Source organism: Molothrus aeneus, chromosome 1 (assembly GCF_037042795.1).
Source record: "Molothrus aeneus isolate 106 chromosome 1, BPBGC_Maene_1.0, whole genome shotgun sequence".
Classification (NCBI taxonomy): domain Eukaryota; kingdom Metazoa; phylum Chordata; class Aves; order Passeriformes; family Icteridae; genus Molothrus; species Molothrus aeneus.
This window is the reverse complement of record NC_089646.1, coordinates 22,009,486-22,026,362: the sequence shown is the minus strand read 5'-3', so window position 1 is coordinate 22,026,362 and position 16,877 is coordinate 22,009,486. Positions and strand designations below refer to the sequence as shown.

Genomic DNA, 16,877 nt, shown 5'->3' with positions numbered 1-16,877 from the left:
CTGAAGCATTTCTCTGTCTTAGTTCAGCATCTATCCAGTGTCAAATCTCACAAAGTAACAGACACCTAAGGAAGCAAGACAGCTAGCAGACCTGTTTTAAAAATCCCTACTTGGGCTGATTTGCTGAAAAAAACCTCAAATCAGGTTTTCCACATCCCAGACACTCTAAAGACTGGGTAGTTGAAAAGCTTTTGATTCTATACATGCTTAAAAGCCTTGGTGCCTGAAAGGCAAATTCTGCAGCCAACAACTCTGGTCCCCCAGTCAGGATGACAAACTCGGTCCAAGTTCCACATCAGGCACTGGGAATTCTCCTTTGCATTAATGAACAAACGTGTAGAAACACAGAAATGTTTCCTACTCCAGCTTCAGTTTACTGACAGCTGTGTCCCCAGTTTACAAGAAAGCAGGCAATCCTGCTTTACCCATTTAAAAAGCATAAAAATAACCATCAGAATCTGCTGCAAAATACCCAACACAGCTTCAGCCTTTTAACTTCTCCAGGTGGTTTCTTTGTATATTGATTATTCCTAGCTCTGGCTTAGTCTTTCACTGGCAATTTAAATTCCTTTATCTTACGGCTCCCTTGTAATGAACTGGAAGATTTTGGTTGCCATATGGTCTAAGTGGAGGGGAAAGGGTTCTTGATTTCTAAAAGGTTCCTCTGCCAACTTCACTGCTGACAGTGGTGAGGTGCCTCCCACAGATTGGTCTTCTGCCTCTTCCCTTCAGTAACAACAATAAGCCACAGCACAGGTTGTCAGCTACATTCAGATACCCCAGGGAAAACCTGACTGCAGTTACAGTACAATAGCAATAAAAATACAGCTTAAAAACATTCAAACACTTAAAGTGTCCCAGTAAGCATAGCTATAGCAGTTTCTACAGACAGCTGGTGTTTAAGATCACTGTGCTCTGGTTAGGGTGTTAATTGTCCACATAGACTTACAAAATCCTAAATGCTTTGGTAAGGTGGCAGTGGATTTCAGGGCCTGGGATCTCAAAGGTGCTCAAACACTGACCTCTTATTCCCACACAGTATTTAGCTCCTCCTGTTTGGCTTTCCAAGGTCAAGTGAAAGAGACTTGTTAATAATTCCTGTAACTTCTGTACTTTGAAAGCAGGGAGATGCACATTCCTGGAATATGCAATGCATCAAAAGATGATTTAGGTCTAAAGCAAAGTCGTTTTATTAGGATGTTTGCTTGCAGCTCCTGCTGAAGTCAACCAGAACTATTAATGTTCACCCAAGGGCAAAATTTGACATATAACATTATTTTATGTTATACACAAGTCTGAATAGAGATAATATGAAATTCATAACTGAAAACCAGGAACTAGATTTGGATAAAGCAAAACTGAAATGCAGCAATTGTTCAAATGCAGGAGCATGACAGTTTGCCACAGTCCTTGTGCAATTCCACTGGCATTCTCTTTTTCTGCTGGGTGACACAGCTGAAACAAGAGTATTAAAACATCTTTTGGTGTATTTTTGTTTGAATAGCACACAGATTAGAAATATTGAAGGCGTAGTGGGCCAACAGTACAGAGAACAACTCATGATTTTTTCATTCCCCAGCCATTCCCCCAAGACCTACCCTGTCAATTTGACAGCATCCTGGTGGTCTTCCTTCTCCCTGTGTGTGTAGGAAGGAGCTTATGCTATCAGCAACATGGGGTGAAGGGATTATGTCCTCAGTGATTTACACTCACCTGCAAACAATTCTGAAAGCAGTTTAAAGCTGCTTTCCATACAACAAAAATATTGAAAATGTCCACATCTTTTCCTTGCTGAATTTCAGCTTGAAGATTTTCCTTATTCTTGGTGACATAGTAAAGCATCAGCATGTTGCTGCTGTCATTTGTCCATAATGGAAAGAGGTGCAGAAAGAATTAAAATTAATTTCAATCATATTGTGCTGAACTATTGTACTTAAAGGCAAGGGCAAGCCCTTTTTTGTGACAGACTTTGCAAGGACCAAGCAATAATCACCTTGTTTTTTTCCTGTTCATTTAGCAAAAAAGTAGTTTCTCTCAGGAATTGTCTGCATGATTATCAAGGTGCAAAAATTGAAACCAAAATAAAAGCAGACTATTTAATTTTAAAAATTCCCTTTAGAATTTATCTGCAGAAGCAACAAAAGTCGTAAAGATCTTACTCCTCCAAAGTGCCAAAGTGCCTCGTGTTCAATCTGATGGGGAGTGGGACAGAAATGGAAAGCAGAAAATTTGAAAGAATCCCACTAGGAGGTAGGTGTTCAAGTTCATCTCCCATATGAGAAGCCAAGTCCAGAATTTGCATTACCTACCTTGCTTTACTGTCTGCACACTCAGACAATGTCTAGACAATTCTATTGTAAGTATCAGCCTTTCTATGCTGCTATTAGGAACAGGAGCCATGCATGAATTACTTAAAGTCTGAAATGCATTCCTACCTGGGGGGAGAGGGTGGGAGGGCAGAAATACCCATCTGTGTTTCTGTGTGTGTGTATATATACCCGTGTATATGTGTGTGTGATCGAAGATAATTTTCTGTACAAAGTCCAAAAAGTCAACAGAAGCAGCAAGTGCTCTGTATCCCTGAAATTTAACTTAGACAGCAGCTTAAGGGGACATTCAGTGACGTTTTCTCCCTTGTTAGTACTTACATGAAAACCATGTTTAAGTGAATATTTATATAAGATTTTACAGAAGGAGGAAAAGAAAATAAACTTTTCAAACATTTACTATCAAACACATTACTATATTTCAACAATGAGTTCATCCAGGAATAAGAGTAAGTTTGCAAAAAAAAAGAAAATTAAATTAAACAGGCTATTTGGGAAGAACTGCAACAGAATGTCAGTGAAATCTGGATTAAAGAGCAGAAGTGGCATCAGACAGGAAACCTGTATGCTTGGGCCTAAAATGCTGCATTTCTGCTCTCCAGACCGAGCAGGACGAGGATTGAGGTGAACTCAGATTTTGAACTTCACAGCTCAAAAGCCCTAAAAACACATGCAAGAACCTGGTCCCCAGGGGAAAGGTAGAAATTCAGAAGTGTCAGCTCCTAGTCTTTGAGATTCCCAGCTGCAAAATTGTATCACTCATACCATGAAATGTGGAAAACAAACGCATTCCATAAGTGATGAATTGCATCTCTTGAATTCCTGTAGTCTAGCTAAGAAACAGGCAAAGGGGAAAGCAAATTATGATTACAGCATAGCTGCCTAATTCAAGTGCCAGTACATTATGTATTTACAGGCCATTGGAATATAATTCTATCTGGCTATTGCAAAAATTCTAGCACACCAGAAATCCATTAGCAGTGATGTTCTGGCAAACCACCAAAGAGAAATACATCCTCTTATAGTAAAAAAGAAATTAAGATCAAAGAATGATTATGGATAAGTAGAGGCTAAAGATCAGCAAGCAAGCTCAGAAAATACATTGTAATGCAAGATTTAACTACTCTTCCAAAAAGAAAAAGACAAAAGGAACCATCTAAGTCTGTACCAAAGCAAAGGCTGTGCACATATAAATTAAAAGTTCCAGCCATCATTTTTCATTAACACTGGGAATGTATTTATATTAATCTCTTTAGCTGGACTTGGCAGCTTCGTTACAGTATCATATTCAGCTTGATCTCACTGTTTCTCTACAGCTTCACATTTCCTTATTGCCACTTACTGATGAGCAGCTTTCTGGAGTGAAGTAAAATATACAAAATTTATTCCTTGGTTAAATTCTAGGAAGTTTCCTCTGTAATCAAATTGGCCAACTGACATAGGCAGAAATGTATTGGCAATCTGATGCCTTTGGGTGGATTACTGTCTCTCAAGTCATTGGGAGAATTCTCCCACTTTTATAATTAAGCAAAAACAGAGGTGATGATAAAACATATGGCTACAAAACAAAAAGCTTTTTGTCCCTTCAATGATATGTAGAAATAGATGTCCCTTTAGGAAGCAGAGCTACATCAGAATTTCCTTACTTTTTTGCTCTGAAAACATGCATCATTCTATTATAGAAATCTTACATCAAGCTCATTTCTTCTCCTTTCCCTCATCAAAACTTCATTGAATACTATCTAAATTTGACAGGCCAAATGGAAAGCGTGATTCATTGCAAGAGCAATAATAAGCAGTGAGGGAATTGTAATTTTACTGTCGCCACCACGGCTGTCCCTGTGAAAGGAAGGCTGAATGGCTGCCACATGGAATTACCACATTTACAATCAGACAGAGCACAGTTTTCCTCTAACTGACCTGCTTTGTAGAGAGAAAACCTTTAAGATGGGGTATTTAGTTATCTCTACCATGATTTAGTCTCAGAATTCTCACTATGGTATATCTGATAACATGCAACCAAGAGCTGAAAATCTGTCATGCCCTTTGGACATGAGTGCTTTAATGTTGTTCTTTTGAAGCAAATTTCATACCTTTGATATTTAGGCCAACCTTCAGTATGTCATCAGGAGGGGTTTTACTTTGGGAGATGGGCACAGCCCACATGTTTGAATTCTTCCTGTATTTTTATACCCTCCCCAATAGATTCTTCAGCAAGAACAAGGAGATTTGATATGAGGTAAACAACACTGGGTAAAAATAAATTCAGCTATTATAAAAGCTAGATTTTACATGGGTCTGTTTCTCTGGAGAAAGAAGTGAAGATCAAGAGAAAAAAAAGATTTTTCTTTTCAAATGACCTTTTACATCTCAAAAAAGGGCAGAAGCCCAATTTAGAAGAAATATGTCTTTGTAGGTCATCTTTAATAAAAATACAAGATGATTCTTCTTCATCATCTCACTGTATATCACACTGGATGACAGCATTTTATTTCCTTTGGGAGGCTAGAAATAAAGTAAATGGAACAGAAAAGGACAAAAGATAAATACTCTTTTAACATTGTTTTGTCATTTATTTTTTTTTAAAGAAATAGAGTTATTATTATATAACCAGTACTTCAGCCAATTGATAAAAGGATTGTTTTTGGCTTACACAAATCCATTTTTATTTCATAGTAATACAAGCAGATTCCATAATCCTTCATTAAAACACTTGAAAAGAAAGAGAAAAGCTAAAATGCGGTTCTTTTGATAAGGTGTACAATAAGGTATCTCTCACTGCTTTATTCATCTACTGCTTTATTTCATCATACAACTTGGGCAATAAAGAACTAAAAACAAACAGTAAGCAATTCGATATTTGAAGAATTTTAGAGACATAGTGAATTCTGTTCAAATCAGAAAATTATTTGAAAGGAATATTTATGTTTAATATAATTGAAAAAACAGAGAAATAGATGGGCCCTTACGGAATAACACAATAACAATGAATCACAAACGCCTCAGTTCAAAGGCCTACAAAGGATCCAAACTCCAGGGGTTTGAGTTGTGAGAGTATCAGGTGATCAAGCAAACCCTCATCTACAGTATGTAAACAGAGCAGCTTTTGGCATAATGAAGAAATAAGAGGTTTACCAATGGAATGTTTGTCTACCACAAGCCAGTCTGCAATGCCAATGCATCCTCCAGGTGAAAACTCTGTGACAAAAGGCCGTGGCCCTGACTCAGCCCAGCGAGCTGCTGGGAGCAGCAGCACCAGTGGGGCAGGACACAGCCCCAGTGGGTGAGGGCAGCTTCTGGCTTCCTTGGCCACAGCACCCCTGGGAAACAGGGCAATGAGCAGGATCAGTACTTCCTGCCAGATTTGCATTCGATAATTGGTGCTTTGGGGTTTGAAAACCTGATTTTTGTGCATGTTTTGGAAGAGGAAAGAAGTCTACCCATGTAGAGGGGTTATTACCTGCTGCATCTCATGCTAATACAGCCAGGGAGAAAACTGCAGCACAGTGTGCAAAGCCTTTCAAACCAAACTGAAGAATTTGATTTGTTTGTGGTTTGCTTCAAGGAAACTCTTTCTGCACTAAGGTGACACAATTGTCTGCAAATGCAGTTTTACCCACTAGCAGGTCCCAGCCAAATGCAAACAATTACATTAAAGACCACTCCATACAGATTGTCTGGCAGAAGAAGCCTGTTCCAGCCACTGAGTGAGGAAACATGGGCACACCCATCTCACACTTATTAGCAAAACACACTAAAATGCTACATAAATTTCACACAACCACAGAAAGAAATAGCTGTGGGCTTCAAAGATGCACCTTTCATCAGATATTGCAAAGAAAGCAAACAAGTCCAATGCTTAGGTACAGCAGGGTTTGTGTGTGCATGCTGAGCACTGTTATTTGCTACCTAAGATATTCCATATGTTAACAATACATTGTTTTAATAACACCAGTTGATTCAGTTTCTGGATTAAAAACACATCTAAGAAGAACCACCATCCTGAATAGAAACTGGCTGAATAACCTATTTCTCATATAATCTTACAAAATTAAAGACCAAGAGTTCATATGCTGATGATTTTTCCAGACATCCATTAGGTCCTCAATTCCCCAGCAGAAAGTGCAATCATTTTGACAATTTTCATTCTTCATATCTTCATTCCTAGCTCTATGCATCCCTTGACTCCTTGTCTAGAAAAGTAAATTTCAATTCATTTCACTGCTTAGCTGAGGATAGTATTTAAGCCCCAAGCTAAAAGTCCTTCAGCACTTCCTCTGCTTCTGTAAGTGTTATTTTTACAGAAGATCGTGATGCCAAAGGAGTTCTCAAGGAGAAAGTAAAAAACAGGGCCGAGTGGCTGGACAACACCAGAAGAGGCATATGAAGAAAACTCTATCAGCAGGAAGGCTGCTGACTCAGGGAAGAGATGCCCTATAAATGATAGTAGAGAAAATACCTGCTATTCACATTCTACTTCATGCATTTTCCTCTTTACTACCCTCCTCCTGTGTTTTACTCTGCCCACTATTTATAAGTACCAATTCACAGGGCCATAGGAGTGGTGTAGCCATGGTGGTCTGAGAATCTAAGTGGCAGGAAGCAAAAAAAAATAATGCTCCTATTAGACCAACTCGGCTATGGCTGCCACTTGCTTTTGTAAACATGAATTGTATTCTAGCTGTTAAATCATAACCAAATAAAGAACTAGTTGATAAGGTCAAGGGTTTGTTTTGTAGTATTTATGGATTTGGCAGTAATCTAAATACAAATCAAACATTCAAGTAAAAACTCTGGTGCTTACACTGATATTAGCATATAAAGACACAATTCCATTTCAGAGGAACAGTAAATCCAGAAATTACACTTTAACTATCATAGTCCCTTTTACAGGCTAAATAAAAAACCACAATTTTTCTTGTAAAATCTTGTAAAAAAAAAAAGCTTGTAAAATCTCTCACAATGGCTAAAGGATATTTGACTGTTAAAGTTACAGTCATTTGGAGATAGTTGACACTTAGAAGATAAATTCATAGGTGCTGAAACATTATTTGATTCTTTCCCTAGTTTGAACCATTTTACTTAAAACACACTAAATATAGCACTAATATATGACTGATCTGTAGCTATGAGGTATCTCTGTATATGTGTGTGTGAAATATATTTCTCCTAAATGACCTGGTAATCTAAGGTATATCATCAAGAATGAAAAACATTATGCTAATAGAATGATAATATCTCTTCAGGATAATTAATCTCTTTTTGCCCTACACAAACACACACTCACAAATATACACTAATACATTCTCTATAATTATTTTTGTGTCAGAAAAATTCAGACTGTGGAAAGGCAATTTACTTAGTGCTGATAATTCCATATATTTTAATCACTCTAAACCAACAAACATTGCTTCCAGTAAATGCAATTGCCTAAACACAGTAAAATACTCTTTATCACATCCTTTGAGGGGAAAACAAAGGAATGGCCTTTCATAAAATTTTTAAAGGGTTAGGGAAGTATCTTATGAAGGGATGCACAGTGACACACTTGGAAATAACAGGTAAATTAAACAAATTACCTTTTGTCCTCACTTTAACCAGGATGCCAATAAAGCACTCACTGGAATTTCACAGACATCACTTTAACTTTTCATATCCAACTGAAGTCAGCAGCAAACCTGTGCTGATTTCAACAGTGTTTACCAGCAACTTGTACTGAATCAACAAATCTATTGACAATAATACAGAAATAATGGGAAGCAGAAATTTGTTGACCTAAAACTAAATTATAATATAAAAAATGTAATTGAGTTATCAAAAGCAATTTATCCTTTCAAGAGATGTTTTAAGCATAATAGAACTGTGTACAAAACAAACTGAAGGAAGATAATAAACTTATAGATAATTGACATAGGTTTATCGAAAATTCTTCTTGCCCAACTTAGTCAGGGATTTTTTTGCATGGGATTATAAATTCAAAAGTAATAGTGATTATACAATAAGACTAAAGAACATTGTTCATATTTACTAAATAGTCAACTCTACAGTGAGAAAAAGGAAGTTTAAAAAAATAAAAAATTTAAGTCCTGGGCAAATTTTGGGAACAATGGAAAGAAGGATTTCAATAAGAAATGCAAAAGCTATGCTACCCTTTATACATGACACAGATAAAAGACAGTAGTGAATGTATAATTCAGCAAAGAATACTGGATACGTCATCAAAACACTGGGTACGTCATCAAAAGGCAAAGAAATTATTAAAGGTCTTAAAAGGTGCCATTTTGTCAGAGATCCAGGAGGTCAAACTTTGAATATAACAAAAAGAACTAATACACTATACACACTGAGGTGGGAGGAGAACTCCATGCTACAGAGCTTTTTCAGACTGAAACTATGGTTCAAATGTTTATCAATTAGGTTAATTAGCAATCAAAAAACTTATATTTTTACAAATTCCTAAGTCTCACACTTAAACACAAAAATGAAAAACAAACAAACGAGCAAACAAACACAAAAGGCAGGAGCCCTGAGTGATGATGCTACAAGTCTGACTGCATAGCCCCAAGCAACTTCCCCAGTCTCAGGATGTTTAGTGTTACACTAGTAAAACCCTGGATTTTTTCCTTACCCTTCTTTGTCTCTCAGCCCAAACAAAATCAGTTGTTAGAAATCTCTGCGTAATCAACGTTTTTCATTAAGCGTAAAAAAAGTAAGTCATTCAAAACAGTTTGTACAAAATATGTGTTAGCAACAAACAAAATAATTGCCTCCCAGACAACAAAATCAACACTTGAAATTAAGCAACAGCATCAGTGAGAAAGTGTTTCTCAAGCCCACATAACTTTGCACTTATGACCACAGTAGCTTTTCCATCACAGAGTGTGATGGGAGATGGCCTCAAAAGAGGGCTGAGAAAGAACAGTCCTGTTGGGTCAGCTGTTGGTCACAGAGCACACAATAAACATTACTTAACAAATAATTCAAAGATAGTGCAGAACATGATTCAGTGCCTCATTCAGAAGACCTGAGCCCAGTCTATATTGTTCTACACATAAATTGATAATAAATAATAAAGTTTCAGAGCACTCTCATATGGTGAAAAGGCTATTATTTTAAGTAAGAATCAATTTCTAAAATGTCATCATATCCAAGTGGGGCTCCATAGCCTGAACACAGCATGAACAAGAAAAGTGAACTTAGCTTGAATTCCTTTGACCCCAGTAAATTGCAGCCACTAGTGAGAAAAACCAGGACTGTGTGCAGCCAAGACATTCACTAAAGTAACTAATAAGGGATTGAGTTGGACCATAGGGAGCCCAAAAGGGCTCAGAGGAAGAGCTGATCCTCCTCAGGTTTGATCTGACCACCGCTCACCACACACAGTTACCCAAACAGTTACCAGGCATCACTACAAGAGTGACAGAGACCAGAAAGCACAGAAGCACAGAGCATTTTGGAGGAGCAAAGGCAGATGGGTTCGCTCGCTCCCCTCCTGCGGGTGACCAGGAGAAGCGTGAGACTCACAGGGGCAGCACAGGAGAACAACTCACCAAAAACCACAGAAGTTACGAACAGTGCAACTGCATTTTTTAAACCACTTGGGGAAATTAATCCATTTGAATTCCACAGAGCCAAATGTTTACAATTTAGAGCAAATTTAGGAATATGTTTTTCATTTACAGCTTACATGACACATTGATATTAGTGTTGGAGACCATTTGCCAAGAGAAATTACAGGCAAAGTTTCGGCAGTTTATCTCATGAAAAAGCTGACACTTGTCTGTCAAGATGACTTTTATTTTGCTTCTCTTTTCAGAATTTTTTGATGAAGTTTACAGTCTGATCCTGTAAGGTTTGCAAAACCCTAGTTAAAAGACATTCCTAATAAACATTCCCCACAAGGCATGAGGAATGTCTGTATCCTTCTCAGCAGTAGCTGCAAAACACATTCTGTGGTACAGCAAAACAATCCAATTTCTGGGGTGCCAGGAACATTGCAGTATCACTAACCAGAAATAATTTAAATTAAGATTGACATATACAAAAAATCTATCAATATTTTCTGAATAAGCTTTTTCGGTTTTGCCTACCTTTTAATAAACTAAGAGAAAAGGGTGTTTATTTTCCACATAGAAAAAAAATTATTGAAGAGTTTTTAAAAATTGCCTCATATGTAATCTTTCAGCCTTCTGAAAGTAGTTGATCATGACAACCATCAATTTATAATGTGCTGGTCCTCCTTCAGGACATGGGCAGGTGCTCAGTTGGAACAGATGACGTGTGAGCTTCCTGAAGTGGCAGAGTTTCTGATCATATCTCACCCAGCCTACTACTTCTGTGTAGATTAAACTTCCACTAAAACATGGACCAAAGGAATTAAAATTGTATTGCAGGAAGAGAAAGCAGCTGATGGTTCTGCTCCATCCTAGTGACTGACTGTCACCAGGAAGGACAGCGCAGTCCTGAAGCACTAAATATAAGGCTGAAATCCTTATTTATGCTTGTGACCATAAATAGAGCACTTCAGAGCACTTCCCCATCACCACAAACCTGAAGATCCCAGGCTACCAACGTGTTCACTCTCACAAAGAAAAGGACAGGATCAGGGATCAGAGAGGGCTCTTCCTGTTATAACATGAGAAGCCAAGTCACACACAGGTGGTCAGATGCTTCAGGGAGCTTTCTGAAGGCCAAGAAACTCTTTGGTGTCCACACTGCACCTCAGAAGTGACCACGTTTCAAACTCACACTCAAGAAACACTCTCTGCTTGTCTCCATGATGGAGACACCACAGCCTTTATACAAAGGGTGATGCTGCAGCATCATCTTTCTTGCCCATCATGGTTTCCACTAAGTGAACCTGGGGTGATCCCCCCATGTCAGAGCCCATCCAGCACAAAAACTACAGTTTTTCCAACTGCCCATCCAGCAGCACTCTCCTTCCTTCCAGCCCACAACCACAGCTTGCTTTGGGCCATCATGACATCAGGTCACAGCTGCTTCACCCATGAACAAACATGCCCTGCCTCAGGTGCTCTAAGACAGATATATGTGAGCAAAAGGGATTCAAAGAGACTTTCAGAAACTCGTCCTGATGAGCTCTGCTGCTTAATCACATAGTTACAACACAAGAGGAGAGTGTAAATGGTTGTGTGACTACATTTAAGAAGAAATATTCTATATTAAAAAATAAACAGCCATTTGCTGAGCCACAGATGTCACCACAGCATTAAAAACTTTGAGAGGAAGGAATTAAAATAAGGAAATGAGGAAGCACACTTCATTGCTGTGGGACCCCTGCACAGGTCTGGGTCAGTGGCTGGACACCTGTGGAGGGTGGGAAGGCTGGAGCAGCACCTGCCTGTGCTGCTGGCCGGCCCTGGCTCTGCCATTGCTGGAGGCAGCACTAATGAGGATAGCCAGAGAAAACAGCTCCATTGGATGCAGCCCTGAACGCGTACGGATACCAAGGCAACGGACTCATAAACACATCAAAGCCACGAATGCATCCCTAACCTCTGCCTAAGGGATTGAACCTCCTAAAAATACAGCTGATTTGATCTGAAAGCTCCTTTGTAAATGCTGCAGCCAGCTGAACAGGCAAGGAAGTTAGAAAGAAACACTGTATCTTAGAAAAAAGCTCATTGTAGAAACACTATGGCAACTCAGGAAAAAAGGAGGGAGAAAGAATGGCGATGTATATGGAGAAAACACCATCATCACTAAGGAAAACTGAAAAAGGGAAACTACACTGTAATTTTAACAGCTTATTACTTTCCATTATCATTACAGGTTATACTTCAGGATATTTTACATCTGCATTTAATGTGAACAAATCTGCATTCACAAGTGGTTAAGATCCAAAATAAGCAAGAACACAGATTTCAATGTTAAACTGCCATATTTTAATGCCAGTTGGAAATTTTTTCATTTTTTTCCTCTCACTTGCATCCAGGACTTGCCCAATACTCCTGTCCTGGGCCTCAGTTTTCCTGATGTGTGAAATGTTCATGTAATGTCCACTTCTTTATTTTCCTGCCCAGCTCCTGTATCTTCGCTGCTTGTTTCGCAGCAGAAATCAGTGAGCCTTTGGTTGCAGGCCACCGCTCTGGGAGGTGGCAGAAGAAGGGAAAGGTGCTTCAACTAACACCCCAAAACAATAGCAACAAGGGAAGACAAGAGGTAAAATCAGGCAATGGGGGAAGAGAGAAAAGCAGGACACCATCAACATTTCTGCCAGACTCACTGCGAGTGTACAGAAAGTTAACAAGGAAACAGTTAAAGAAATATAAGAAATTTTTGCAGTACCTATGGTGGTGGCTAAGTGGACAACTATTCCTGATGAGTAAAGATGACAAAGAAATGTGTGACCCTAGAGAACCGAATAAGAACAGAGATGGAAAATACACAAACACAACAGAATCTAAAATAAAATAGGGTACACAACAGGAGTATGTATAAAACAGCACAGGCAAATGCAGCAGAGGGAACAGAGAATCTGACAGATAAAAATATGGATTTGAAAAGAATAGAGAAAATAACACCCACACAGAAAGCAGCAAAAGAAGAAAAAATATTTGCGGAAAAACATCTGGGGTCAGGAGCATATTTTAACTTCTGATTTATTTTTTTTTAAGCTCCCAGTTTGCTACTCTCATTTTAATTTTGAACTTTTTTCCCTCCATAAATTGGTGAACTATATGGGAGAATGAACACTTTCACTGTGACTGATCTCCACTGATACTGTAACTACAGATGATGCTCAGGTATATTCAGGTACACTAAGCGGTAAACAACATGAAGACTGGCAAGGAAGGAGACTGGCATAGGCCCTCCTTTCTGACAACCTATCTATTTTAAATTATTTCTCTCCTTGTGTCCCCCATACCATCTTTAACATTTCTCAAATGTGTATTATACATAGGAGCTAATTTTACAACAAGAGCCTCTTTCAGCTTGCTTTAGATATTAGCAGAGGTTCAGTTATGAATACTAAACTGATAGTTTTTGCAGAGGATAAGTAAAATCTTTAATCTTACTGCTTACAGGAATTTAACTACTTTTCAACTATAGAGCTACTGTGGTCTAAATATACAGACAGAATATAATATGGAGAGTAAGAAAAGAAAAAATATTTACAACCTTCTGATGAAAGATTTTTTCACAGGAATGATAATTAAAAATGCATTTTAAATGTTGCTCTGGTATACCTGGCCCCCTTTTTATTTGATGATCTGCAAATAATATTGCAGAGGTAGTTTAAAAGTTGATTTAGATATCGGGACAGCAGCCAAAAATCCTGATTTCTTTGCAGCCTTCTTCTTTTCATTTTGCACAATTTTTGATAGAATTTCTTTCATATTATAAAAAGTGAATCTTTTTAATATTGAGTTGGATTCCGGCACTCTCAAGAACAATAAGAACGCATTTTCACAGTCTTACCATACACATACTTGTGCAATACCATCCAAGACAATAAAGGAATCACACGAAAATGGCACTCAGCTCAAAACAGATTAAATGTTAAACATATGTTTGCGTGTCTATGTGCATAAACAAAAATTCTACCTAGACATTTTCTAACACCTACAAAGCCGCAGCTCATAAAATCAAAGCCTTAACTTCTCTTTTCATAGACCGTTAGTAAATGTGTTTACTTTTTTTAAGATGACCTGAAGTTTATACTGTAAGGACAATACTGATGTTTTAGAAACTAACTGTGACCACACCATTAACCTGCTAAATTAAAACAGGTTTGTGCAGCCTACTCTCAGTAAGGTATAAATACTTTACAAAATTTCTACTTCCAAGAAACATTTTGGTATCAAGGATTTGGTGCTTTTCAGCAAGAAATTCTTCCTCTATAACTGTTTTAAAATACAGTTGTTGTAAAATCATACTTCTAAAGCAGCCTCTTGCCTTCTCCTTCCAGCAGCACAGTGTCTCCACTGTCTGTAACCAGCAGGGATTCACATGTGCTTCTTAACTAATGTCAGTGCACATAAAGAAATTGCCACTGTTTCAAGTTTATTTACAAGTGAAAAAACAAACCTGATATTTGAGTGGGTGTCATTGCAACCTGAAGTTCATCTTTACAGCAGAAAAACTTGCAGCAATTGCATGCAAACTCTTACACCAAACCACAAAACATTATGTTCAATTATTAGGAGCTGAATTACTTAACAAAACACTTCTATTTACTCTATTATTTATTCTCTTTTCACTTCAGGACAGAAAAGCAAAGCAACTCCTATGTTAAAATAGCTGTGCTAAAAGACTACTGCAAAAACTCATTAGTGAAAGCCACACACCAGATTTCACTGTAAGTTTAATATTATTCAATCTTTTCTCGTGGACTGAAGTTCACAGTGCTACTGCTTTACAATGCTTCTCTGTTCCCAAAGGCTGTAAACACATCTTGAGAAACTTAATTCCCAAGTATTCATTGTTTTTTGAGGATTAGCTGTTGTGCAATTGATGTATCTTCAGTACTTTATGCTTGGTTATTAAAATTCTCAGAGCTACCAGTTATTGGGAGATCCCCCCTTTAATATCCTGGGGTGTTCTGTATGAAGTTTGTAATTTGCCTTTATGGTAAACTGGCAGAAGCAAGGCCATACCTGGAGGGCTGTGTCCAGTTCTGCCTCCTGAGAACAAGAGAGACACAGAGCTCCTGATGCAAGTCCAGCAGAAGGCAACAAAGATGATTCAAGGACAGGGGCATTTCTCTTAGGAGGAAAGGCTGAGAGAGCTGGGCCAGTTCAGCCTTGAGAAGAGACAACTGAGAGGAGACCTCACCAATATCTTCAAGTATCTGAAGGGAGGGTGCCCAGAGGATGGACCAGGCTCTTCTTGGTGCTGCCAAGCAATAGGACAGGAGGCAACAGGCAGAAACTGATGCACAGGAAGTGCCACCCAAATATGAGGATTCTTTACTGTGCAGGTGATGGAGCACTGGAACACATTGTCCAGAGAGGGTGTGGAGTCCCTCACTGGAGATATTCAAGAATCATCTGGACACAATCCTGTGCCATGCGCTCTAGGATAACCCTGCATGGATAAGTGGTTAGACCAGATGACCCACTGGTCCCTTTCAACCTGAACCATTCTGTGATTCTGTGAAGTGAAATTATGCTACTAAAATGATAATCATACTGGAATAGGTACCAAGTAGTAACAATGGGAATATCAAAGCCTACAATGCTACTCAAGAAAGTAACAAAAGAACCTAAAATATACCATTACAAATTAATTCAATACCTAAAATCATATTTTTGCTATAATACATCCTCCAAAAACTCCACTGGAAAATTCCATTTCACAGGCACCAGGTCTTGGACAAATGTAGTGTAAGATACAGTCATTACTTACTGGTTTAGTGTCACATCTAAGATGAAAGATGATCCAAAAGCATCAACTTGGAAGCTGGCTCGAGCAATGTGGGTAGACTGCAATATAGAAAAGACTAGAATTATTATTAAGTCATGGCAAAACCTTTTGTACTGGTTTGAAAATGCAGAAACAAGATATATACAGTAAGTAAAAATATGTCACTACCCAAATAAAATTGCATTGAAACAGACAAAGCAGTCTATGATAATGAATAAAAGATCAGTTTTCTGAATCTATGAGACTTATTCAAGAATTCCCAACAACACAATCTGTGACTCAGAGCAGCCCCCATCTTGACCCATCTACGGTAGGAACAGCTCTTCAAATTCCCATCCTGGGCAAAACTTCCCAACAAAGGGAAGTGAGACCTCCCCTGGCTCACGTGTTCCTTACAGTGACTCTGGACACAGACCAGAGAGAACAGCTGAGACATGACTGGCTTGGTCAGACAACTGTACTCTCAAAAATCTCACCAACACTGCCTGGAAGAAACTGTTCATTCACACAGACTCTCATACAGCGAGGGGATAGCAATGGGCTAAAATATAATCAGCTGCATTTTCTGTAAAGCTCTGACTCACAACCCTCTAAAAGGTTCCCAAAACTCCAAACCCTTGAGCAGCTACTAAAACCAAAGAAAAACGGATGGTAGAGAAACAGCTTGCTTGCTTGCTTCCTTTCTTTTCTTCTTTTCTTTACCATATATTCTCCCCAAATGGTTCCTTTAATTCAGTCCTATAGCAGACAAACATGGGAACACTTTGTAAGTCCCAACTGACAGGAACAAGAGGGTTTTTTTTAGTAGTAGTGGAAGAAAATACTCAGCTATCCAATAGAAATGCAACACTTGTTTCTAGACCTGAAAACACCCAAGAAAGGGAACAGCCATGTTATTTAACTAATTAATTAGAAAGCTACTTGGAGACATTTTGGAACAGTATCAACTTTGTTCCTATTTTGATTCCATTGAAAAGTGCACATTAAGATTTGAAGCATGTAGACAGAGGACCTAAAAGGAAACGCTGAAGAGCCACTTACAACGCTAAACTAAACTTCTCCAAATAAACATAATACAGGATAGTACAACTGTAACAAATGATTTATTGAAAATTCTGGGAAACACGGGACAGGATGGGATAATGTGAATCATCAAATTAA

The 16,877-nt window shown here is 38.3% G+C and overlaps 1 protein-coding gene across 8 annotated transcripts in view; it reads right to left on the bottom strand.

The window, feature by feature from the left end:
* The window catches only part of ADAM22 (ADAM metallopeptidase domain 22), a 115,471-nt gene extending 99,226 nt beyond the window's left edge, over positions 1–16,245 (bottom strand). For all 8 annotated transcript variants that reach the window (XM_066552956.1, XM_066552966.1, XM_066552976.1 and 5 more), the window contains exons 1-2: positions 16,193–16,245; positions 15,699–15,775 (exon numbers count right to left, since the gene is read on the bottom strand). In XM_066552956.1, the coding sequence (XP_066409053.1) occupies positions 15,699–15,775; positions 16,193–16,219 (104 nt within the window). In that variant the 5' untranslated portion in view covers positions 16,220–16,245. The remainder of the gene's footprint in view (positions 1–15,698; positions 15,776–16,192) is intronic.
* Positions 16,246–16,877: the final 632 nt, after the last annotated feature.